This window comes from Cinclus cinclus, chromosome 5 (assembly GCF_963662255.1).
Source record: "Cinclus cinclus chromosome 5, bCinCin1.1, whole genome shotgun sequence".
Taxonomy (NCBI): domain Eukaryota; kingdom Metazoa; phylum Chordata; class Aves; order Passeriformes; family Cinclidae; genus Cinclus; species Cinclus cinclus.
This window is the reverse complement of record NC_085050.1, coordinates 62,977,043-63,000,891: the sequence shown is the minus strand read 5'-3', so window position 1 is coordinate 63,000,891 and position 23,849 is coordinate 62,977,043. Positions and strand designations below refer to the sequence as shown.

The following is a 23,849-nucleotide window of genomic DNA, read 5'->3' as shown; positions in this document are numbered from 1 at the left end:
AGTTACAAGGACGACTTCCGCTCCCTGCCCGGCCTCGGGGCCCCCGCAGGCCCGGCGGGATCGATCCCGACGGATCCCAGCGCGTTCCGTCCCGGGAACTCCCGGCAGCGCGCGGCCAGGCCGGGCCGGGCCCGGCAGCGCCCCCACCGCCGGCGGCGCGCGCGCCTCGCTCCCGGCCGGCCCCGCCGCGCGAGGCGGGGCGGGGGAAAGGGGGGAAGTCTCGCGAGCGCGGGCTCGCGGCGCGGTTCGCCTCGCGCGGTGGTTGGCGGCTCCCGGCGGGACGGGCCGGGCAGGGCCTCGCTCCCTCCGCCGGCCGCGCTCCGGGAACCGGGAACCGCAGGCCGCCGCCGCCGCCTTTTCTTCCTCCTCCTCCTCCTCCTCCTCCTCCGCCGGCATCCCGGCTGCCGCCCGCCCCTACCCGCAGCGCGCAGCCCCGCCGGACGCCAGCGCGAGCCTCGGCGGAGCGCCGTTTCCTCGCGGCAGGGATCATGTCCGCCGGGCAGCCGCCGCAGCCGGACGAGCTGCCCGCGCCGCCGCTGCCACCGGGCGGCAACACCGGCGAGGCCGCGGGGACGGGGCCGCCCTGCGCCGCCGGCTTGGCCGGGGGCGACATCAAGATGGAGGTGAGTCGGCTTGGCCCGGCGGGGCGCCCCGCTGCCCCGGCGGCAGGTGGGACACCCCGGGCCGCGTGGGGCCGCGGGAGACAATGGAGGAGCGGCCGCGGGGCCGCACCTGGCAAAGCCGGGCCGCGCTCCCGCCCGGCCGCCCTCCCTCCCGCCTGCAGCGCGGCCCGGCGGGGTGGGGGTGTCTGGGGAGGGGGTCCCAGCCCTCCGTGCCCCCCCTCCCCGCCGCGCAGGGGGCCCCGGAGCCGCGCTGTTCCTGCCGCCGGGACACGGGGGAGGAGGCGCTGCGCCCGGGTCACGCCGCTTATTTGTTTTCTAAAAGGGGCGGCCGGAGCCCCCCGCGCACCCGCAGGCTTTCCCTCCGCTCCTGCCTCCCCGAGACCCTGCCCGGCCTTTGCGCTTCCTGCTCCGGCGGCGAGCCAGCCCGGCGTCTATAAGGCACGAGCGATGTTTGTCTGCTGAAGTGCTTAAAAACTTTTTTTCCTTTTCATTTTTTTTTTGGGGGGGGGTTGGGCGGAAGGCGGTTTGAGGGTTGTTGGAGGGGTTGTTTTGGCAGCAGGTGCGTATATTCCAGAAATTTTAAGGAGTTGGAAGTGATTGCCTGGAGATGCTAATTCTATCGCAGCGATTGTTTCTTTAACGATAGCAGGAAACTGGTCGGTCCTGCTTTCAGTGCTGGGTGCCTTATACTCTGAGTCACGCTGGGCTGTTCAACCTACTTGATCTAAATAAATTTGCAAATGCCATGTTTTTCGGCTGAATAAGTAGCCAAAGCACTGTGGGAAATGAATCTTGCTCGAACCTGCAGAAATAGGGCAATTCCGGGCTGGAGCTTAGCGTGTGGAGGCTGAGAAAAGCGTGCTCTCCAAGCGCCCTTATGCGAGAGCTCTCTGTGCTGCCAAGTCCGTTCCTTTTTTACCTTGGGAAGGGATTTCCTGGCATACAGTGAAGCTTGAGTTGGAATGCCTTGGAGTCGTGAGCATCTGAAAGACTGCTTTCCATGGTCTCCAGCTAAATTGCAGGGTTTTGTCATCTGTGCAGCAGATGATGAGCTCAGATGCTCCGCTGCTGTGCTTTCCAGGTTAGGCGTTGTGGGAGAAAGGGGAATTTCGAACAGAAGTTCCAACGGTCCTCTGCCTGTGCTCGCTGGGTGTTGGCTCAGTCCAGTGAGGGATGAATAAGAGGCTTTGGTTATGACTTTAGAAGAGCTTTAGCTATAACTTCTTATGCTCTATTCTTTGTTTTGACTAGCAAATTAAACATAACATTGTGTTAGGATTTTTCAGTTTCCACATGTCTCACCTGCCAGAGGTTTGTGAGGAAATACCCACTGACAAACATCCTGTTTGTTGCCAGGCTTTGTTTCATTTGTTTCTTAACTTTTCCTGTTCCTTTGTTCTGTGTTGGCCAGTGAAGATTGAATTTAGCTCCATTCTTATTTGGCTCAGTTAAACAGATGGTTAATAAACACTTGAAAGCATCTCATTTCTTTCATTTTCTCACCCTTTCAAGAGTTGTTTTGTAATATGTTACCTTAGCATTGTTTATCAGGGAAGGATCATCTCACTGCTTTTAGTTTTAACAACAGAAGATGAGAATACATATGGGAGGTGATGTGGAAAGTGTTAACCTAATGGCAGAAGAGACAAGGATAAAAAAAATCCCTGATCCAAAAGAGTAATTGAAGGTAGTATGTTCAGGAATTGGCAGGAAAGGGAATGAGGGAGGATTGCCCTCTCCCAGCCAACTGGTTTTTCTGTTGTCAGTAGTACCACGGGTGATAAACATTATTTGATTTAGTAAACTGCATAGGAGAAAAATACAGTTTCCTAAATTCCTCCTCAGCTTTCAGGACAAAACTGCAGTCTGGGTTCTTGCTTAGATTTATTCCTTTGATACAGAGTGATGATGGTTTGGGATAATCTGTCAAAAACCTCGAAATTGCCCTCACTTAGGAGGGAGGTGGTGCTTTCGCAGTGTGCCCCAGAGCCAGCTTCAGGAGGGCTTGGCTCAGCACCCTAGAAGTGGCACACTGATCTCCCGGACCACAGCTGTCTCCCTCATTCATGTTGATGTGATGCTTTAATGATGGAGCTAAATCGGATTACAGAGACTCAGCTTTGTCCCTCACCCTGTGGCAGGGATCTTTGATCCATCTCCAGGTAATTGTGTAGGAAATAATAGAGAGCTGACTACTATCTATTCACGTCAGGTGCCACAGCCAGCTTTTGCTGCTTGGTACAATGTGAAAAAAGCTTGTTCTGCTTTACGTGGGTATCTCCCCTTTTTCAGAAATATTTCTTTTTAATTCTTTTTCATCTCAGGAGTCTTTTGACGATGCATCTCTGGCAAAGCAAAAAGAAATCCAGGAAACAGATCCTACATATGAAGAGAAAATGGTATGTAATATTTGGGGCTGTGTACTATTCAGTACTTAAGCACTTGCTTAAAATAGATTTGAGTTCTCTGTTTGTTATATTCTGTTTGAAATATCTTAACTGGATTTATGAAGATTTTTTTAGGTGTTAAAAATATTTAAGTAACTTGAAACAAAAAGTTTCCAGAAAAATGCTCCTTGGACCGTTCTCCTTTCCAGCATTTTAAAGTTACTTGTAGAGCACCCCATCCTGTCAGCAAGGGAGATTGTAAAGAGTTGAGCATTCAGCTTCTCAGTCAGAAATGGAAAGATTCTCTGGGAATCTCTTTGTGAAGCTTAAATTAGAGTCCTCAGGTTTCTGAAGATTGGTAGTGATTCTGTGCTTCACATGTTAGCAAGGAGAAAATTTGCTGTTTTCCTCAATTTTTATTTTTTCATAGTTTATATAATGTAAGAGGTGGAGTTGCCCATTCCTCACTATTTCATAGCAGTTTCTTTCTCAGTTGCTCCCTGTTTGCCTTTCTTCCTGTTTGTAATTCCAGTGTCTCTGACTCCACGTGGAATTTCTTCATAGGAAAGTGAAACTGATTCTTATAATTTGCTGCTTCCTGTGTTATTTCTTCTTGCCACTGAAAATAACTCAGTCATCTTCTGCATATTTCTTTGTGCTACTTTCTGGCACACTGAAGGAAGTGAACTTGGAGTTGTCTCCTTTAGTCTCTAGACAGACACAATAACAAGGGCAATTGTTTTAGAGATGCATTGAAAAAGAAAATGGGAAAAGTGTCTCCATTGGTATAAGGATAGCTCAGGGTTGCAGAGTACAGCCTGTTCTTTTCTGTGTCCTGTCTAAAAGACACAGATGATGTTCGTTAGTCCCGTAAAAGAACATCCTCAAGTGCAGTGCACACAAGTGTGGGGATGTGTGTGCAAGGCCAAAGCTTGCAGAAGATTCCTCACTAAAATTTTAGAATCGGGCACCTTCTGCAATGCAGTCTGTATCTCTTCTGCTTCTCTCTTGAACAGCCAGTAAGAAAAAGAACTTAAAAAGAAGGGTCGGCAATTTGGATGGTAGTGAGATCTTGCCTAGTTAAAACCTTATAAAAAAAAGAAATGCTTATAAAGTAAACAAACAAAACCGATGAAGAACAGGCAGGAAAACTTAAATTTACTGGATGTAGATTGTGGCTGTGTCACTCAAGCTTAAAATACCCTTAGAGTGAGTCTGGGTCCTCTGTGATACATTGAGACCTCTTTTGTGGTCTCTTTGTTCTCTAACTCTTTGTCTTCCCAGTCTCTTCCATCGTGCGGGATCTGCTTACACTAAGGAAGAAAACACTCACAGAGCTGCCATTGCTTAGCAGAAGCCTGGAACATATGTTCCTTTTTACTATGAGAACTGACTTCCTGTAGCTGTGCTGCAAGTTGCTAAATACTAGGTTATGCTGTGGCAGCTGGCAGAATGTCAGAGTGGTTACTGTTAGCCTTGGAGCTGTTTTTGGCTTGTTTGTCTGTTCAAAGTTTTGGTGTGGCCTTGGCAAGGTGTGTTGATTCCAAATGGAACCTGTCTCAAAGAAGCTGAACCTTTCAGATACTAATATTGTCTGCTGTAATCTTCATTTTGCAGCAGAAACAGCAGCTCCTATCAAAGGGGGCAGGCCCGGTGAGTTAGGCTGGGCATGTCTAAGGTCTCTGCTACTGAAACAGATGTTCTGGCTTGTTGGCTATGAGCTGCTCTGCTCTTACTGCCCCCTTTGATGCCAGCTCTGTTGCTTATCTGACAGCCCAGGGAGGTGCTGTACGTTGCTGAGCAGGCAGGTCAGCAGTGCAGTAGGGAGCAGCTGTTGCCAGTCTGGTGAGAGATGAATTAAAACAATGAAGAATCAGGTGTGTGATGGGCGGGGGGAAATTTCTAGGAGTGGGGCTATCACCTTTGATAGGAGAAAGTGGTTAAGGGGACTTTGGCCTTATCTAGTGAGACTTGTGCGATCTATGTGCCAAAGTCAGGTTTTAGTTAGATTTTAGTCTTGGCACAGGTCTGTCTCACAGCTTTGATCTTGTTGCATAGCAGTGATGAGCCTTGGCCCCAAAAAAAGAGTATTGAATCTGTCAGCAGCAGGTACACTGATGTTGCTCGTGTCTTCTTTGGTGTTGTAGTGATGTGTATAAAGTAATGTGAACATCTATTTCAAAAGTATTTGTTTGTTTTTTCTTTTGAATTAATACATACTGGAGTGTCTCACACTTGTTCCATTTAATTTTCCCTTGTCACCAGCAAACAGACAGAGCAAACAGATTTGAGTATCTGTTGAAGCAGACTGAGCTCTTTGCTCATTTCATTCAGCCTGCTGCTCAGAAAACTCCAACTTCACCTTTAAAAATGAAACCTGGACGTCCACGAATAAAGAAGGATGAGAAACAGAATTTACTGTCAGCTGGAGAGTGAGTGATGACACATAGGCCAACTTGTACTATAAATAAGATTTTATTGTACTTCAAAAGTGGAAGTTGAACTTGCTAAGCTTTTGTCCTGTGTCAATGTGTATGTGCCCTTTTTTTTAATTGCCCACCTGTAAGTTGAGGGTTACTTAAGAATTCAAGGAGTTGCAAGAGGTTTGTGCTGATGCTAAAGCTTTCCAGCATGAGGAAAAGCAGGGGCAGAAAAGTAAGGCGGTCGTGGCTCTAAATGGTAAGAGCTCATGGAGAACATCACACCCTATGCAATGTCTTGCAGGCTGCTTGAAAACTGTGAGTCTAGAAATTTGGATTACCTTCATTGCAGCTTGTTTGGCAGGTGCAGCAGAACTTAGATGCAGTGTTATCCCCTATCTTGTAATTAAAGGCCTGTAATTAAGTTCTGATGCACACATTAATCCCTTTCCAGTCACTTCAGGCTGATATTTGAGCGTGCTGAACATAAATTCTAGTAGAGTCTTGCTAGAAATTTCTTTGGGTGGTAGCATTCTGTATTGCAATATATACCCTAATATACATTAGATTTTATTTCGCAGCAACTTGATGTCTTTTCAGTCTCTCCACAAACTTTCTTGGACTTTTCCAGCTATCGACACCGTAGAACAGAGCAGGAAGAGGATGAGGAGCTGTTAACAGAAAGCTCCAAGACAACAAATGTCTGCACTCGATTTGAAGAATCTCCATCATGTATGTTTCCTTCAAATTTTTTTTTTCTTTTTTCCCCTGTTCTTTCAAAATGTTTAAAATTAACTCATTTTGCATGCTCTCTAGGGATAGTGAAATAATTTGGTGGGACAGGAGAGGGAGGAAAAAAATCCAGCACCAATCTAATGGTATAAAATATATTAGTGAGGAACTGCTTGTTTTTATTCAGGCTAGAAAGATGGTGCAGTGAATCTTGTCCTTTAGAAATCCAGTTGTTATATTTCAGTTAATAGGAAAGAGTTTTTAAGTCTGTCACCATTTTTGCATATATAACCTATATTCTGATATCATTTAAAGCACCTGACAGCTTCCAGTTCATTTAATGGAATTCAGTATTCTGTTGTAATGTTTGACTGTATTCTGATTTGGACAGTGATGATAGACTTAGAATTTCCATTTGCTTTGGTTTCTTGCAGAAAACAAAGCTGTTGGAGCAGCTTGCAGAAACAAAATTAACATGTTGCTGTCTCTGTTCTGCATTGTCCTTGAATTTATTACTTGATTTTGTTCTGTAGCTTTGTTAATCACTGTTTGTGATCAATTGATCACTTTGTTAATCAATTACTACCCAACAGGTGGTGAAATTCTTTCCTAAGTTTTTGTATATCTTTTAGTATATTCTTTGGTATCTTTTAGATGTGAAGTGGGGAAAGCTGCGTGATTACCAGATCCGAGGACTGAACTGGCTCATTTCTCTGTATGAAAATGGCATCAATGGCATCCTGGCAGATGAAATGGTATGCACAGATCCTGTGCTTAGGATCACTTAAGAACACATGCAATACAATGCCATTTTAGTCCAGCAGTGTGTGTGTGTGTGTGTGTGTGTGTGTGTATATATATATATATGGGAATTTTAATAACACAAAATACAATGTTATAGTCTGGCAGTCTTATTTTTCTAATGTGTTTAAAGTCACTAATTTTACAAGTGTCAAAGGCATTTTAATTTAAATAAATAGTGCAGGCAGGTTTCAAAAATAGACCTATGGAAAGGGAATCTGTCAGCCTTTAGGAATATGAAGTTGGTGGAGGGAGGTTGTTCCACGTGTTGACATGTCCTCTGTTTTCTTTCTCTCTAAATTGCAGGTGTTTTGTTATGGTATTCTCCAGCTGCCCTTGTGAGGAGAGTGTCATATATGAAAAGAGCATCAAATACAGAAACACTTCCTATTGTTAGGGCCATGTGTAGATACCAGGATTGAGTGTCCTCTATTGACTGATGTCCACAGAGCAGCTACAGGAGTGGGAATTTTCTGGGAAAAATGATGCAAAGATAGATGTAGCTAGAAAGCTGTGTTAAAATTTCTCATACACCATGACCATGGGCATTTCAGTTGGCACTGGCCATAGTAGCTTTTGCTTCTGTATTTTATTCTTTCCCCCCCTCCAAAAGATAAGGGACGAATGCAGAAGAAATTGTAGTAGTTTCAGAGACAGGTGTTTTTTCCCCTTAATGGTTTTAGATTATTTCTTTTTCCTAAGAAGTAGAAAAGAAGAAACAAAAATGTGAAATCAGATTAATTTCAGTGTATTGCATTTCCTGTAAGTTCTGTATAAGAAAAACTCATTTGTCTCCAACTTGAAGTTAACTTACTGTTTAGTAACATGATTCACTTTTAAATACATCAAGTTCTTTTTAAACATAAAAGCTTATGAATAGAGGAATTTTTTGGTTAAGAGGAGCAGGGTTGTTTTAATGAAAACACCTTGGAAGCTTTATGAGTACTTGGATTTGTGGTATTCCAGTATCCTTTTTGTGTTACAGATTAAATATTGTTATTAAATATTATTGTTTAGTCTTAGGTATTAATAATATTGAAATTATTAATGCATTTCACACATCCTATAAACACTTTTCCACATCTTGTACCTGGTGGATTTTGGTTATTTTGAAGACAAGGACTCGAATTTTAGAACCAAAAATTGTTTGTGCTGATGGTGCTTGGGGTTTTATTTCCCATGCATTTGAACTTTTTTTTTTTTAATTACTCAAAGTATAGGAATGATCTCGTTTTTCAGTTCTTCCTCAGTTTTGTTTCAGTTAAAATTATATGTTGAAGATACTGTGTTTTACCAGACACTCAGTATTTGTTTTCTTCTTTGACATATGCATTTTTTTACACTTGTTTGGCTATTTCCTCACAGGAACTGATGTAATTTCTGACCTGTGGAAGCCTCCTTTTAAAAATTAATTAAGAACATATTTACGATTATAAAGTATTGATAATATAGTACTGATAATATATAATATTACTGTGATAGTGTTAGTAATATAAATTGCTTGATTAATGGAATAAATTAAAAATTCCTAAGTGTTCTTAATTTATTCACTTTTTGTCACGCTTAAGAGAATACCTAAATCTAATTTGTAAAGTTTGGTCTCTAAATAACCTGAGTCAGTCATAGTCTACAAAATAAAGTTTTAGGAAATAATGTTTCTTTGTACTTTTAACAAGTTGTCTTACTTGAAAGGTAAGGCAAAATTCCAACTGCATAATCCAAGGTTTCAAAAATTAAACTCTTGCTACTTTGTTTTAATGAAATGTGGGAAGCCCTGCAAGCTTTTCCTAGCCAAGACTTTGATACCCTTTTTGTATCTCCCTCATTTATTTAGGCTGCTGTGCCTTCCATGCTGTACTCGGAGCCCACTCTTGGGTTTTCTTAAAGGTGTTTTGCGAGAGGTTTTCTTTTTTCTAACACATCAATGTGTCTTGCAGGGTCTTGGGAAGACACTGCAAACGATTTCTCTTCTTGGCTATATGAAACACTACAGAAACATTCCTGGACCTCACATGGTGTTAGTTCCTAAGTCTACTCTGCAGAACTGGATGAATGAATTCAAGAGATGGGTACCAACACTTCGAGCAGTTTGTTTGATCGGTGACAAAGACCAGCGAGTGAGTTTGGATATGGTGGATTTTCCTGTGTATTCCTGTGTAAATCCAGCATGTGATCTTGCTGTCCTTTCCCTTTCCTTCCCTGGGAAGGATGTTACTTGGATTTGTAGTGGGTTAAGACCTAGAGTGTTGCCTACCTGGGGTATAACCAACTTAGAATTCATGTGTGTTGCCCAGCTATTGCTTCATAAGTTTATGTTCATTGTTTCTTGTTCAAAGATTCGCAGTCTCCTTTATGAAGGCAGGACACTGCCTTCAGGAGACTTTAAATAGGAAAATTGTAACAGTGCTACTGTTTTCTTTTTGCTTTAACTTTGACAGAGCCTCAGTAACTAGCTGTCACCTTGTTATCTAGGCTGCCTTTGTGAGAGATGTGTTGTTGCCTGGAGAATGGGATGTCTGCGTAACATCATATGAAATGCTTATCAAAGAGAAGTCAGTATTCAAAAAGTTCAACTGGAGATACCTTGTTATAGATGAGGCCCACAGGATTAAAAATGAAAAATCCAAGGTAATTTATTTTACACCGAAAAAGAAGTTTGTGTGGGTTATTAGGTGTTGGTGTGGGGACTAGTAATGTTTTATATATGCTCATGGCTCAATGTCCTTCAGTTATCAGAAATTGTGAGGGAATTCAAGACTACCAACCGACTGCTATTAACTGGAACTCCACTTCAGAACAATTTACATGAACTCTGGGCACTTCTCAACTTCCTTTTGCCAGATGTCTTTAACTCAGCTGAGGTAAGTCTTCATTTTTGCTAATCAAATTATTTTGCTGGTTTTCCAGATTTGAGAATAGACCTGGATATGTATAATTAGGGATGTCAATTATTGGTAAATGACAGATTGAGTTAGAAATGTTTGTGTTATTGAGCTTTTCATAAAATAGGCCAAATATGTAATTGTGTTCTTTTGGCTATATAAGAGCTGTATTTTTTCACCGTCATTGTGATGCCATTGCACCTTCAAATGAAGTATCTTATAAACTGATTATTTTGTTGATACAGGATTTTGATTCATGGTTTGATACCAACAATTGTCTAGGGGATCAAAAACTGGTGGAGCGCCTTCATATGGTGAGTCCTTCTGCCTTTTGTGCAAGTGTTACGTTTACCTAAGTTAAACCCTAAACAGTTCTTCTAATGCTTCTGTGATAAACTATTAGGATAAGAGAGATTAGTCCACAAATTTTCAGTCAAGCAAATTGAAGTCAAAGGACACAGAACCATATGAAAGATGATTTTGACCTAATCTTTGAGTCTTTCAAAGAAAGTACATGTATATCCCATGTATAGCAAATAATCTCTCCATATAGGTTGATTTTTCAGATGGTCTGATAATAGGTCTGGTATCTGTGATAGAGAATATCTGCTCTGTGTTTTGTCCATTGACCTGATCAGTGTTTCAGTTTCTAAAAATGCATTTAATGCTGAACCTCTTTCAGGTGCTACGACCGTTCCTTCTCCGTCGCATCAAGGCTGATGTGGAGAAAAGCTTGCCTCCGAAGAAGGAAGTTAAAATTTATGTGGGCCTCAGCAAAATGCAGCGAGAATGGTAATTAATGCATGTGCTTGACTGAGCTGTGGTTAAGGCTTAGAAGGAACGTGCTGTTTGTGACTTGAAGGTTGTGTGAAACTCAGTTTGTTCTTTCTGGTGTACTCCCAATTTATACCTATTTCTTTGTGACACTGCTGTGACAGAACTATGCATGTCAGGGAGATTTACCGGATTAAATGAAGGGTAGGGTGAGCTTTTAATAGTATTTGTTGCTTAAAGATGGACCAACTTCATTTTAGAGTGAGCAGGTTTTTTTTCCTTTCTCTGCTGTAGGTATACCCGGATCCTGATGAAGGATATAGACATCCTGAACTCAGCAGGGAAGCTGGACAAGATGAGACTGTTGAACATCCTGATGCAGCTAAGGAAATGTTGCAATCATCCTTACCTCTTTGATGGAGCAGAGCCTGGCCCACCTTACACAACAGACATGCATTTGGTCACCAACAGTGGCAAAATGGTAGTTCTGGACAAATTGCTACCCAAGTTGAAAGAGCAAGGTATGCATCTCCTTTCTGGTGTTTTGAGAGTTTTTGGTTCAGTGATATTTCTGTGTATTCTGAGCAAAAGCCAGCAGACTTTAGCCAGGATTCTTTTTGGTTCCCAGTATGATACCAGCTTGGATCAATAGTCCATTATGGCTTTTTGTGCTGAAGTGTTTTGATTTCTTATTCTGTTTTTCTCATCCCAGCTTAGACCACAGAAATATCATTTGATCAGGGTTTTAGGTTTTCTTTCTAAGTCTTATTAGCTGTTTGAAATGTAATTGTATAGTACTTTAGCCACAGCTTTGATTTGCCGTGAAGGACCATTTCAGATTCAGAGTCCTCATGCAGGGTTAAAGTCAAATCCTTTGTGAAATGTTGGTCTTTCTTCCTCCATGTAATTTTGAGAAGCATCTGAGGTTTTTCAGCGTATGCTGTAAACGCTCAATCATTGAGGGAACTCTTGAGTTGTTTTAAAGTTATTAGATGGTAGGGACAAAGCTTTGAAATGGATTACTGTAAAACTCACTTGCCACAGAGTTTTTGACACTGGAATAAATTTTGAACTCATTAAATAATTTTTTTGAGTGTGCTTCCTGTAGTAACTTTGCTAAAAGAGTTGGGGGTAAGTTTGTGAGTGGGGACATTTTGCAGAAAAACAAAACCACATCCAAACCTCAGTCTTCTGTAATATAAAAGCAACCTGTGCCTTGTATCTAGGTATCATCCAAGAAGCTGTAGCCGTATAACTCAGGACTAAAAACCAAACAATTCAGTGGTTACTGTGCTTTTTTTGATCTTGGTTTCTTCCTGTTATCAGGTTTATTGATGAGGTGTTGTAATTAATACTGGCCTGGTCTCAAATCAAATTACCATCTTTAGCAAAAGAGTTCAGTATTCACCCTTTAGTCCAAAGGACAAAAAGAAGTTGAAGCTTTGTTATATCCTGTGTTTTACTTAAATTTCTCCAGTTGATTGGAAATGGTTGAGTGTGTGTGCATAAAGTACTGAATGTTTGCTTTTCTTTTTTTTTTTTTTTAAGTTGTTCTTGGCAGGTAAATAAACTGACAAGTCTTTAAGAAGAACTCACTTCATCTCTAGAGATCTTAAATCCAAAACTAACAAATAATTCAAAATTTTCTTCTTTATACTTGATGCTTTTTTATACTTGTGTTACCATCTTACTCTGCTGTGTCTGGGACTTTTTTGTTAAGAAGTACAATACAAAATAAAAGGGAAAAGGCAGCCATTAATTAGACAGTGACATATCAGAGTAAGACAAACATGTCCCATGGCATGGACGTGCTGTCACAGCAGCAGCTGTAGCCCTGCATTGTAGTTTGTGATCTGAAATTCGCACTACTTTTCTTCTTAGTACATGGAATTGCCCTTCTTCCTTTTCTGGTAGTGCAGACTTGCAGAGTTTGGTAAATTTTATGTTTTGGAGAAAGCATAATTAACCTTTTTTACCCAAACAGGCTCAAGGGTTCTAATCTTCAGTCAGATGACAAGAGTCCTAGATATCTTGGAAGATTACTGTATGTGGAGGAATTACGAATACTGCAGACTGGATGGACAAACACCTCACAATGAACGACAGGTGTTTACAATTTTAAAGATTGTATTTATGTAAAAATACTACTTGTAAAACAATTTGTTTAACTGATTTGTTCTTTTCATTTACTTAGGCTTCCATTAATGCATTCAATGATCCTGACAGCTCAAAATTTGTGTTCATGTTGAGTACACGAGCAGGAGGTCTTGGAATCAATCTGGCTACTGCTGATGTTGTAATTCTCTATGATTCAGACTGGAATCCACAAGTAGACCTCCAGGCTATGGTAAGAATCCAGATGGAAATTCCGTTTTTCTTTTATTTTTCTCCCAAAACTTTGCTAGAAATGTGTAATTCCAAAATAAATCAGTGTTTTCCCACTTTAGCCCAGGAGTAGGATTTGTAAGGCAAATTTTCAGTTTAAGTGCAGCTTCCACTGTGTGGAACCATTAGTCCTTAGTTACATTTGGTTATACAGTGTTTCATGCAGTGGGAAATGCTGTGTGTATGCTACACCTCTTAGTATAAATTAATGAAGATAGCCCCCTTGATTAAGTAAAAATGAAATAAATCTAGGTTGTTAATCCCAAAACTATAAAGAATTAAAACTTCACTGTTGTGGGGAGTGGAAATGAATGTATTTGCACTGTTTCTCCTGAGATCTTAAAAATGAGATAAAAGAAAAGTTGAATTAAACTTTTCAAAAACTGCTTTTATGTTGATGGTGATGGAAGGAGAAAATTAGAATTTTAGCAACTATCTTTAGGGGTTTTTTAAAGTAGATTTGCATGCATCTCCATCCTAGATACATGTCAAGGACGTTAGTGACCACCTAAGAAAGCAAAGCCATTTAAAAACTGCCAGTGGTTTTTTTGACAAATGAGGCCTTTCAGTAACAAGTTTTGGAAACCTTTTTCAGTTAACCTGTAGTGTCTCAAGTACTCTAGCAAAAGTTACTTCCAAAAAATGATGGAACTGATGTCTAGAAGCTCAAGTGAGGCAGTACCAGCTACCACTACAGGTGTATGTTGAGAATACTGATTGGCACAGTGGTTCATATTTTGCTAGTCAGGAGAGGGAGGGTATGGTATTTTTGTTGAACTATTCATGGCACTACAGAAGGAGTTTCAGAAAGGCAGCTTTTGATCAGCACAGAGATGATTTCTTCATGCTTTGATTTTGCAGAAGGTTGCTTAAGATCAGAAGCATCCAAGTCTTCTCCCCGGTGTGATTTAATGAAAACCCCCAAAACCTGCTCTTTTTTAGCTATGACATGTAGAGACAGACTCATTGTGGATGTTATTGAAAAAAATCCCCAAAACTTGCAATGTAGATTAAAAAATGTAGTATCTTGGATAGCCATGGATAGCTATAAACATTTAAGTGACCTATGCTGTTCCATTTTGTAAATCTGTGTGCTGGAAATAATGAAACTCTTAAGCCTAATGATGTAGTCATGCCGGAAGGCAAGTGCTGAATTTTTTGTCACTGTTTTGGGCAGGATCGAGCGCACAGAATTGGGCAGACCAAGACTGTGAGGGTGTTCAGGTTCATTACAGACAATACCGTGGAGGAGAGGATAGTGGAGCGTGCAGAAATGAAACTCCGCCTGGATTCCATAGTCATCCAGCAAGGCAAGTGTGTGAAGGCACTTCATATCTAGGATGAAATTCCCTCTTCTCTTGTTGTAAACCATGGTGGAATCAGCCTGTAAGAACCTGTGGGTTCTTTTTCCTCAGCTGAGCTCTGAAAAGAGGGTGCAAAGGCCTTGGAAATTTATTTTACTGTAGGAGAAGGCATTTCCTCACTAACTTTTTGCTTACCTTCCAAGTGATATGTGCATGAAAGTGGATATAGCCAGATTTGTTTTTTTAAAGCACTCAGCTTCTCCTTTAAACTGGGGAAATTAATACCTTTCCATTTTCTAATAGGTGGAGAAAAGTAAGGTAACCTTGGCTGGCTTGGTTGGAATCAGTAATATATAGCTTGTATGTGGAAATATGAGGGGGAGAAAAATCCCATATTGCTTCTTCCGTAACAAAAAGTCTTTAGTGAATTGCTATCCTGAAGTGTTTTTATCTTTAGGAAGACTGGTGGATCAAAACTTGAATAAACTTGGAAAGGATGAAATGCTGCAAATGATCAGACATGGGGCGACACACGTGTTTGCCTCAAAGGACAGTGAGATTACAGATGAAGATATTGATCACATTTTGGAAAGAGGGGCAAAGAAGGTGAGGTGGTTTGAAAAGGGGAAGCCCACGCATAGATTTAAATGTGTTGGCAAGATAATAGTGAGTCTGTGGATGATAACTTGCTTCCAAGCTGGAGAGAAAAGGGGTTTTGCTGTGGAGGGTTTTCGTGTTGCTCAGTTGTGCTTGTTTTTTCTGATGTTGTCAATAAGATGTTTTATAGTCAAGTACCTTCTAGAATGGCTCCTCTTCTTTCTGGCAATGGGATGTTTTAAAATGAAGTACCTTGCAGAGTGGCTCCTTTCTGGGAATGAGGTGTTTAATAATGACGTGCCTTCCAAAATGGCTCCCGTTCTATCTGGGAATGAGATGTTAAATAATGAAGTACTATCCAAATGGCTACTGTTCTTTTCTGTATCCCCCGTCCAAGACTGCGGAAATGAACGAAAAACTTTCAAAGATGGGTGAAAGCTCCCTTAGGAATTTTACTATGGATACTGAATCTAGCGTGTATAATTTTGAAGGGGAAGACTACAGAGAAAAGCAGAAGGTAATGTTTTAAGTTTCTTTTGGAGGAATGCACTAAATTGCATGTTTTAATCATACTTATTTAAGAGGTTTTGCGTAAAATACGGTGTCTTCTATGATAATAGTTTAAATAAAAACATTTATAACACTTATAATGAAGTAGATGTAGATCTAATTTTGTATAAAACTTGTAGCTGGTCAGATGATCTTGCAAAACTTAATTTTTGTTTTTTGGGGCGGTGGGTTTTGTTTTTTATAGTTGGCATTCACAGAGTGGATTGAACCACCTAAAAGAGAAAGAAAAGCCAATTATGCTGTGGATGCTTACTTCAGAGAGGCTCTTCGAGTCAGTGAACCAAAAGCACCCAAGGTGAGTTGACTCATTAAAAGAAATAAATTGTTTAAATATGCATGATAAATGGCTAAAGCTGTAAGCAACAAATAGGTCTTTAGTCATGAGAACTGCTCTGTTCACTTTTATGAAGTGGAGAGACTATTTAAATTTAGAAAAAGAATTCCAAAGGACTTGAGACAAACTTCTCTGAGAAAAAACGTAACACCAGTATGAAACTCGTAAGGTCTTAGAAAGGTAAGGTAAGCTTTTTCTAATTCTTATTGAAGCAACTGTAAATTTTCCTGTGGAAAATTGATGTTTTAAACATGTGTGACTTTTTCCCCAGCCACCTCCTCCTCCTCCTCCTCCCAAAAGACCACTCTTCTCCTCTCAGTGGTCTTTAGCTTTTAGAATTCTTTGTGATGGTTGGTGTCTCTTGCACGGTGTGACTTTTTTTCCCCAAGTTAAGACACTGCATTTTTGTAAAAATAAAGCTTTTTGTTTGCTCATTAAACTTAAATCAGTTCTTACAAGGAAGCAGGATCTGGATGTGAAAGGGAACCAAATGCAAACTTTGTGTTTCAGGCTCCACGACCTCCAAAACAGCCAAATGTACAGGACTTCCAGTTCTTTCCTCCTCGCCTGTTTGAACTATTGGAAAAAGAGATTCTCTACTACAGGAAAACAATTGGTTACAAGGTAACTGTAGAATTTTCTTGACCAGAGGGATGGAGCACCTCTCTTAAGAGGAAAGGCTGAGAGTTGGGGTTGTTCAGTCTGGAGAAGAAAAGGCTCTGGGGATGACCTGACTGCAGCCTGTCAGTACCTAGAGGGGGCTTACAGGAAAGCTGGAGGGGGACTTTTTACAAGGGAATGGCTTTAAACTGATAGAGGGCAGTTCAGGTGGGATATTGGGAAGGTATTCTTCACTGTGAGCTTGGTGAGGCACTGGCACCATTTGCCCATAGAAACTGTGGATGTCGCATCCCTGGAAGTGTTCAAGGCCAGGTTGGACAAGGCTTTGAGCAGCCTCATCTAAGTGGATGAGTGCCAAACCCCATGGTAGGGGGTTGGCAAAGAGGTGATCTTTAAAGTCCAGTCCTTTATGTGTGATTCTCTAAATTCCCACAATGGAACTGCTTAATGCAACAGTGGGAAAATACATACTTTTCCAGTCTTTCACAATAATTTAAATGGAATGAAATAATGTTCAGCTGCAGAAAATATTAGGTTATATTAACAGAAAGGTGACAATTAGTATTATCTGTGAAAAATTAATTCAGTCTTACAAAGTGCAAAACCTTTCAGGTACCTCGTAATCCTGATCTCCCAAATGCAGCCCAAGCACAAAAGGAAGAGCAGCTTAAGATTGATGAGGCTGAACCTCTTAATGATGAAGAACTAGAAGAAAAAGAGAAACTTCTAACCCAGGTATTGTTGAATCTTCAGTGAGACTGAAATCAGCTGAGGGCTTCTTTTGTATTTCACAGCATTATGGAACATTTCTTGGTCACATTGTTAACACATCTGCAAATTTTGGTTCTGACTGAAAAGAGTTTCTAGCATTAGGTTTGTCATAGGCCTCTGTCATAGGATATATTTGAGGAGCATGCACCAAGTTAGTGCATTTGGATTTTCCTGAATCCTAGTCTGGGACTGACTGGACTGTGATGTCTTTCCATGGCACCTTGCAGAATGGCTGCAGAGCTGGTTGTGCTGCATTCCACATTATTTAATTCACATCTTCTGCCTTAGTCTCACACCCATATGGAAGTGAATCTCAGAGTCTGAATGGTCAGTTTTCCTAAACTACATCTGGTAGACAATAGTGCCCCTCCCTAAAAGAGGGAGTGAGCTGAGTAGGTATGTAATTAGGAAGCGTGTATATTTAAATAATTTAAAGCAGGTGAATGCCTGATATGCCTGATTTGGATATTATATTTACACATTGTATTTTGGCAGGGGATCGGAATTACAGGACAGGATTTCTTGCTTGCGTAGTAATGAGCTGGAACAGCTCACTGTGGAGACACCAGAATCACAGAGGTCAGGAATCAGTACAGTCCAGTAAGCTGTGGCTAAATCACGACATGGCTGGCAAAACTTGCTACTTCCCATTACTTGTAAAAGTTACTGGTAATATGAAATGAACCTACTTTGGCTGGTAACTTCAGCAGTGCTACTTGTGTCCCTGCTGAGTAACATCATCACAAGATAGCTTTAGTGCTTCTGAGGGAGAGTGACCAATGGCTGAGGGTGTCTGTGAGGCACTTGGGGGGCCTTTTTGACAAAACAAAAGCCTTTATAGACACTGCTTGCTTCATTCGAGCCATTTTTTTTTTCTTAGAAAGCAATCCTATGCAGAGACTATTAGGAGGAGGGATTAATTTATCAGCTGAAAACTTAGCAGAAATTACTAGGTAACTAAAGAACTAGTGCTAGTCATTATGCAGTATTTAAATGGATAGACTACAGTGACTGCAGTATAAAAACATTTCTTCTACTAAATTAAACTGCAGAGAAAGAACAGGTTTGACGCTGTGGAATGATGGAAGTGTTACAGGCAATTTAAAGAAACCTGTTGAATCACATTTGGAGATGGACAAATCCTGAACCTCTGTGCAATGTTTCCTCTTGATTGCTGTACAGGGCTTCACTAACTGGAATAAGAGAGATTTCAACCAGTTCATCAAAGCCAATGAGAAGTGGGGCCGTGATGACATTGAAAATATAGCACGAGAAGTTGAAGGAAAAACCCCAGAGGAAGTCATTGAGTATTCGGGTAATCTAGTTCTGTTCTCAGCTCTGAGATTATCTGCTTGCCTCGTTTGAGCTGCCTGTGAACATGGTAACATCTTACTGCTGAGAATTTCTTACACTACTATTTAAGATTTTTGGGCTAGAATTATACTGATGGATTTTGGATCTGATGATCTGGCTTCTATCATTAGATAAGGCTGTACTAAAATGCATAGGTAAACTCCTGCTGAGCCACTTCACTATATCTTGAATCTAACTAGGTAGCACTGTCTTCAGTTCTTGTTAATTTTTGCAAAAAGCAATGCTGAGAAACACTGCTTAGCTGGAGAGATTTCCCTTTTCCTTGTACGCACTAACCAGAAGTTAACCTTTACCTCCTCCTCGAGAGCAGGGCACATTAAATACATCCTGATTGAACATACAGTGACCACTGGTTTTTGTAATCTGAGACCACTTAGCTACTTACCTCTCATGTCTCAGAACTTCTTTCCACTGTAGTGTAGTTACAAAGTCCTGGCACTACATTTCTAAAGGTATAGAGCAGGTTGAAAATGTGAGAAATTCTTCTAAAAAAACCCCTTATTTAAATGCCTAATTGTCTTTTAGGCACTTGCTTGTCTTCAGGCACTCAGTTGGTCTCTTGCTTCTCTTGGTAAAACTGTATTCTGGTAATCAGCTTCCATTTGAAGAAGCTTTTTTTTTTTTTTTTTTTTTCCTCTATAAGGAGACTGACAGACAAAAACCTTTCTGGCCTGTATTCCACCTCATTTAAACTGAAGATTCCCATATCCACCCTCTTCAAAATAGCATTTGTAATACTGCAGCACATGGTAGCTGGAAGGGAAGGTTCCTTACCAGCTAAAGGCATGTCTGTTGTTACACAGCAGTAAGCTCTGGTAAAAGGAAGGAACAGCTAACATCCTTTTTGAAGGTTAAACCTCTGACTTTTACAATGCATTATAAGAAATTAACCAGATTTTCCTTCCTTAGCTGTGTTCTGGGAAAGATGCAATGAACTCCAAGACATAGAGAAGATCATGGCTCAGATTGAAAGAGGAGAAGCCAGAATTCAGAGACGAATCAGCATAAAAAAGGCTCTCGATACGAAGGTGAGTTTGCTCAGGTTCTGGCTTTGTTTCCTGGTGCCAGCGAGGGGAGATGCAGGATCCCTGTCTGGCCAGTGCTGCTGGTGTGTGAAGACATCTTGGGCATGACATTGGTCTCTTTGCATAACACTCAGCAATTTCTTCCTATGGCTTTTCCATCCCATGGGAGTGCTGTGATGACAGCCTTAGCCGTGGCACACCCTGGTGTTTGAAACAGTCTTCTGTATTACAGCACACGGTTTAGAGCACTGTGTAACAAACTGCACATAGTGCAGGCTTTGGGGAGCAGCACAGTTCCTTCTGGACACTTGTAACTGAAAACAGGAAAGAGAGAGGGATAGAGAGAGAAATGGGGAGAGAGAAAGGGATAGAGAGATGGAGAGGGAAATGGAGGAAGAGAGATGGGGAGAGAAAGAAAGGGGTGAGAGAGAGAGGTAGAGAGAAACAAAGGAAGACAGGTGGAGGGAGATGGAGAGAAGTAGAAACAGGCAGAGATAGTGAGAGACAATGGGAGTTAGAAAAAGAGAGACACCTGTTAAGAGCACTTAAAAAAAGCCTTACCCAACAGAGGAGGCTTTTGTTCTTGTCTGTGTTTCACCAAGCAGTATTTGGTAATGAAGAGATGTGTAGTTAATTAAGACATATTTTATCAGAATTTTCTCTCCACTTCAGGTTTGCTGAGTTGGTTCTAGGGAAGAAGTGTCAGACTAAACCTGAATGCAGCTGAACCATGTGCTAATAACTCTCATGTACCTTTTTACTCTTACTCTGATTTTACCAGTTCCTGAGGATTTGTGTTAAAAAGGATCATTGCCACTTGAATCCTGACCTGTCTTGCCTGTTTTCAAAGGTGGTGAAAGTCTGCCATTAGTCAAAGGATTACAAAGCTGCCTATTGTCTAAACCAGAATTTGCCAGTTTAGATAGCTTTGATACATGCACTTTCCTGAACCTACAGTCCCTTTCTTATAGTGGCTTAGCATGGGAGATCCTAAAATATCTAGTTTTCTGTTTTCCTATGATTTACTGCTCTCATGCAAGAGACTTCCATGCTAATTCTGACCTATTTCTTAGCTTTATGTGGTCTTATTTGTTTTGTTCAGATTGGGAGATATAAAGCCCCTTTCCACCAACTAAGAATATCCTATGGTACTAATAAAGGGAAGAATTACACTGAAGAGGAGGATCGCTTCCTAATCTGTATGCTTCACAAACTAGGATTTGATAAAGAAAATGTCTATGATGAATTAAGACAATGTATCCGAAACTCGCCGCAATTCCGATTTGACTGGTTTCTCAAGTCCAGAACTGCAATGGTATATATGTATATATTTTGCTCTTTTTTGTCCATGAATGTCTATCACAATATTAAATTAATCAATTAAATTGCTGCTGAAATACTGAGGTAGGTGTATGGGAACAAGGTTTTACCTTTTTATATATTTCCAACAACTGCACGGGTGTCAAATGCGGCCATGGCTGCAAATGGGAGGAGAAGTTGAAAATTCTAAGGTACCCTTTTCCAATGAGTTAAATACAAATGCGTTTTACAAAACAAAAATCTGCAATCAAATCCATTCCTGTGAAGCCAGCCAGTAAGTATCAGGCAACATTTCATTTTTTGTTACTCTGACAAGATCCAGCAGAACACTTAGCTACTCAACAGCATTTTAATGTTTTAAGGGGATTTTTACATTAAGTGGCTGCCTAAGGTACTGATTGAATATGTTGTACAATGCAGGAGCTGCAAAGGAGGTGTAATACTTTAATCACTCTCATTGAAAGAGAAAACATGGAACTGGAAGAAAAGGAAAAGGCAGAAAAGAAGAAACGCGGACCAAAACCATCTTCGGTAAGATTTAAAAGGCATTTCTGTGAAAAAGCTGACTTGAAAACAGTGTTTTTCCAAGTGTCTAGGACAAGTGGTATCTAAAGTTATTTGAAACCAGCAACTTAGAGAGCAATGTTAAAATCTGCCTAAAGTTCATGTCAGTGTTCATCTAATGCAGTTGAGGACATCATATAAAGGAAGAAAGCTTCTTAAGTGTAGTTTTGAAGCAGATAAACTTGTTATGTTTTGAGTCATTGGGTTGGTACACTGTAAATTTACCCTAGTAGACACACCAGGGATGTATTTTGATTTGTAGAATCTGCTAAATCATCCATGGATCTATTTAAAAATGGGTCTCTAGAGCTAGATATGGGAAAACGGCACATCTGCTTGATGGCTCTCTTTGCTGACTAAATTCAAAATATTGCTAATATGCAGGCCTGTTTTGTAAATAAAATACCACTTTTACCCATTTTCCTACCTCCATTTGTTCAGGTTGTTGCCTAGAGCTGTTGTAGCAAACACTTAGAAGCACAACTTACTTGACAGATGTGAAGAAATCCGTAAGGTTTATAGTGGTGGATTATTAAAGTTTCTTTGACTTGTTCACAGAACATCTAAATGGGTATTTAGAAGTACATTTTCAAAAGAAGAAGCTTTATAACATCCCTACTTGCTTTGATGCACTTTTTACCTCTGTGAAATCACGCTCTTCCAGATTTGGAGAATGAAAAACAACAGCAAAGATGTGCATTTTTACCATATGCCACATTTGCAGTTTATCACATTTTAAAGCTGCCAGGTGTCAGTCTTCTCAATCTGCTTTGTTTTGAAGCACATTGCTTGCTTACAGCCTTTCTGTATGACAATAACTTAGTATCAAATCTTCCCTTGCAGGCACAGAAGCGCAAAATGGATGGCACTCCTGATGGGCGTGGGAGAAAAAAGAAGCTAAAGCTGTGAATGCAGAATTTTTTTAATCTCTAAATTTAAGAAGTAGTTCTTTAATTTACGGGTCTTCATAAGATGTACTGTATAATGCTTAACTGTTTTAAAGAACATTGGGTTCATCTGTTTATTGAACTAGAACATAGTACTTAATTGTAGTTTCACTTTTTTAAATGCAACAGCTGTGCTGAATTTTTTTTACCATTAACACTTGAAGTAATAAATTGTCTTCATTTATTAATAAGGCTTCTTGTGATCTTTATTTTCATTCATGTTTACACTCCAGTGCATAATTATTTAGTCGTCCCCTAGTTTGTTTCCTCTTAGGGTGTTAGTCGTTTTCTTGGTACAAGCCACCACTTAAACTCTGTTTCTGGAAATTTTGTGGCTCTGACTTTACTGAATTTACTGTACCAATACATTCAATTCTTTGAAATTTGTGGAAAGGCTGGTTATTTACTTTTAGAATAATGATTGGAACAAAACTAAAGTAAAAACTTTCTGCTTAAAATCTGAGCCAGAAGACAGGTTGGCAAGTCATGCATTTCTTTAGAAATGGCTTAGGCATGGCAGAATTGGGTCTGTTGGCAAACAGCCATGAAGTCAGAACAGGAACAGTGATAATTTGGGAATTGTCATTTGTCTCACACACTCAGCTGTGGTAAATGCAGAGATGGTTGTGGCTGGAGTGAAAGGAACTGGTGCTGGCTCCAGCTGTGCACAGCTGTACTTAGCAACCCTCACTCTGCCCTGAGCCAGTCAAACAGGGCCATGCACGAGAGATCCCTACATTGTCCCTATTGTCCCTTCCCGGTGCTGTATCTGGCATCTGCAAAAATGCCATCATCTAATGTAGAATACTTTTGGAATTTGCTAGGAAAACAAACCAAAATGAAGCAAATGCTCATAAGCTCTGATCAGTTTTGGCCTGGTAAGAACACAAGTCTAAAAGGCAGCAGTTTTGTGTAAACAAAAATTTTGCTCAGGACTCCCACATGCAGCACAGTTCTTAGTGGCACAGGTCATGAGGTTCTCTTTGTGACTGATTTGCAAACACCTACTGAGAACAGACTGAAAAAGTCCAAAAACATGATAATGTGTAGCAGTGTTAACAGCCAGGCCACAGCATGTCACACATTGAATTGTCCTGGCAGCCCTCAAAGAAACCAGCTTAATTGCTTTAACTTAGCATACCCTAAAGAAAAATGCTTTAATGCTGAAGCCTTCTTAAAAAGCATCAATTTTCACCAAAAAAATAAAAAAAAACCCATGAATATTTGGTTTAAACTAGTCTAAATAAACACTTTTAGAGCAAACAGAAGGGAAAGATTTATGAAGTAGTTAAGCAGCACTTCATTTGCAATGATTGTCAAGCGTCCACAGGCAGTAGTGAAAAGAACTAACCTTACCCTCCCAAATGGTGTCCTACAAGTTAGAGAAAATCCCTTTGCTTTCAATAAGTAAGTAAAAC

General features: G+C 40.7%; 1 protein-coding gene across 3 annotated transcripts; it reads left to right on the top strand.

Moving 5' to 3' along the window:
- The first annotated feature begins 248 nt into the window (after window positions 1-248).
- SMARCA5 (SWI/SNF related, matrix associated, actin dependent regulator of chromatin, subfamily a, member 5) lies at window positions 249-22,616 on the top strand. Of its 3 annotated transcripts, XM_062493096.1 has the most exons (24): window positions 249-623; window positions 2,948-3,022; window positions 5,276-5,442; window positions 6,062-6,162; window positions 6,817-6,917; window positions 8,901-9,080; window positions 9,436-9,591; window positions 9,693-9,824; window positions 10,091-10,159; window positions 10,528-10,637; window positions 10,914-11,140; window positions 12,604-12,725; window positions 12,814-12,966; window positions 14,182-14,318; window positions 14,770-14,914; window positions 15,303-15,422; window positions 15,660-15,770; window positions 16,320-16,433; window positions 17,043-17,165; window positions 18,384-18,516; window positions 19,485-19,603; window positions 20,703-20,915; window positions 21,341-21,451; window positions 22,328-22,616. In XM_062493096.1, the coding sequence occupies exons 1-24, from the start codon at window positions 489-491 to the stop codon at window positions 22,391-22,393; spliced, it is 3,120 nt and encodes a 1,039-aa protein (XP_062349080.1). In that variant the 5' UTR covers window positions 249-488; the 3' UTR covers window positions 22,394-22,616. The 3 variants fall into 3 exon arrangements, with proteins under 3 accessions (XP_062349080.1, XP_062349078.1, XP_062349079.1); XM_062493094.1 differs by lacking the exons at window positions 249-623; window positions 2,948-3,022 and adding an exon at window positions 4,861-4,887 and having other exon boundaries at window positions 14,182-14,314; window positions 14,766-14,914; XM_062493095.1 differs by lacking the exons at window positions 249-623; window positions 2,948-3,022; window positions 5,276-5,442; window positions 6,062-6,162; window positions 6,817-6,917 and having other exon boundaries at window positions 7,364-9,080; window positions 14,182-14,314; window positions 14,766-14,914.
- Window positions 22,617-23,849: the final 1,233 nt, after the last annotated feature.

Bases quoted from the DNA above. Each gene is read 5' to 3' on its own strand.
- SMARCA5 (XM_062493096.1), top strand. From the start codon at position 489: ATGTCCGCCGGGCAGCCGCCGCAGCCGGACGAGCTGCCCGCGCCGCCG. The intron at 624-2,947 runs GTGAGTCGGCTT...TTTTCATCTCAG, and splicing joins GGGGCGACATCAAGATGGAG to GAGTCTTTTGACGATGCATC. The intron at 9,081-9,435 runs GTGAGTTTGGAT...CTTGTTATCTAG, and splicing joins TCGGTGACAAAGACCAGCGA to GCTGCCTTTGTGAGAGATGT.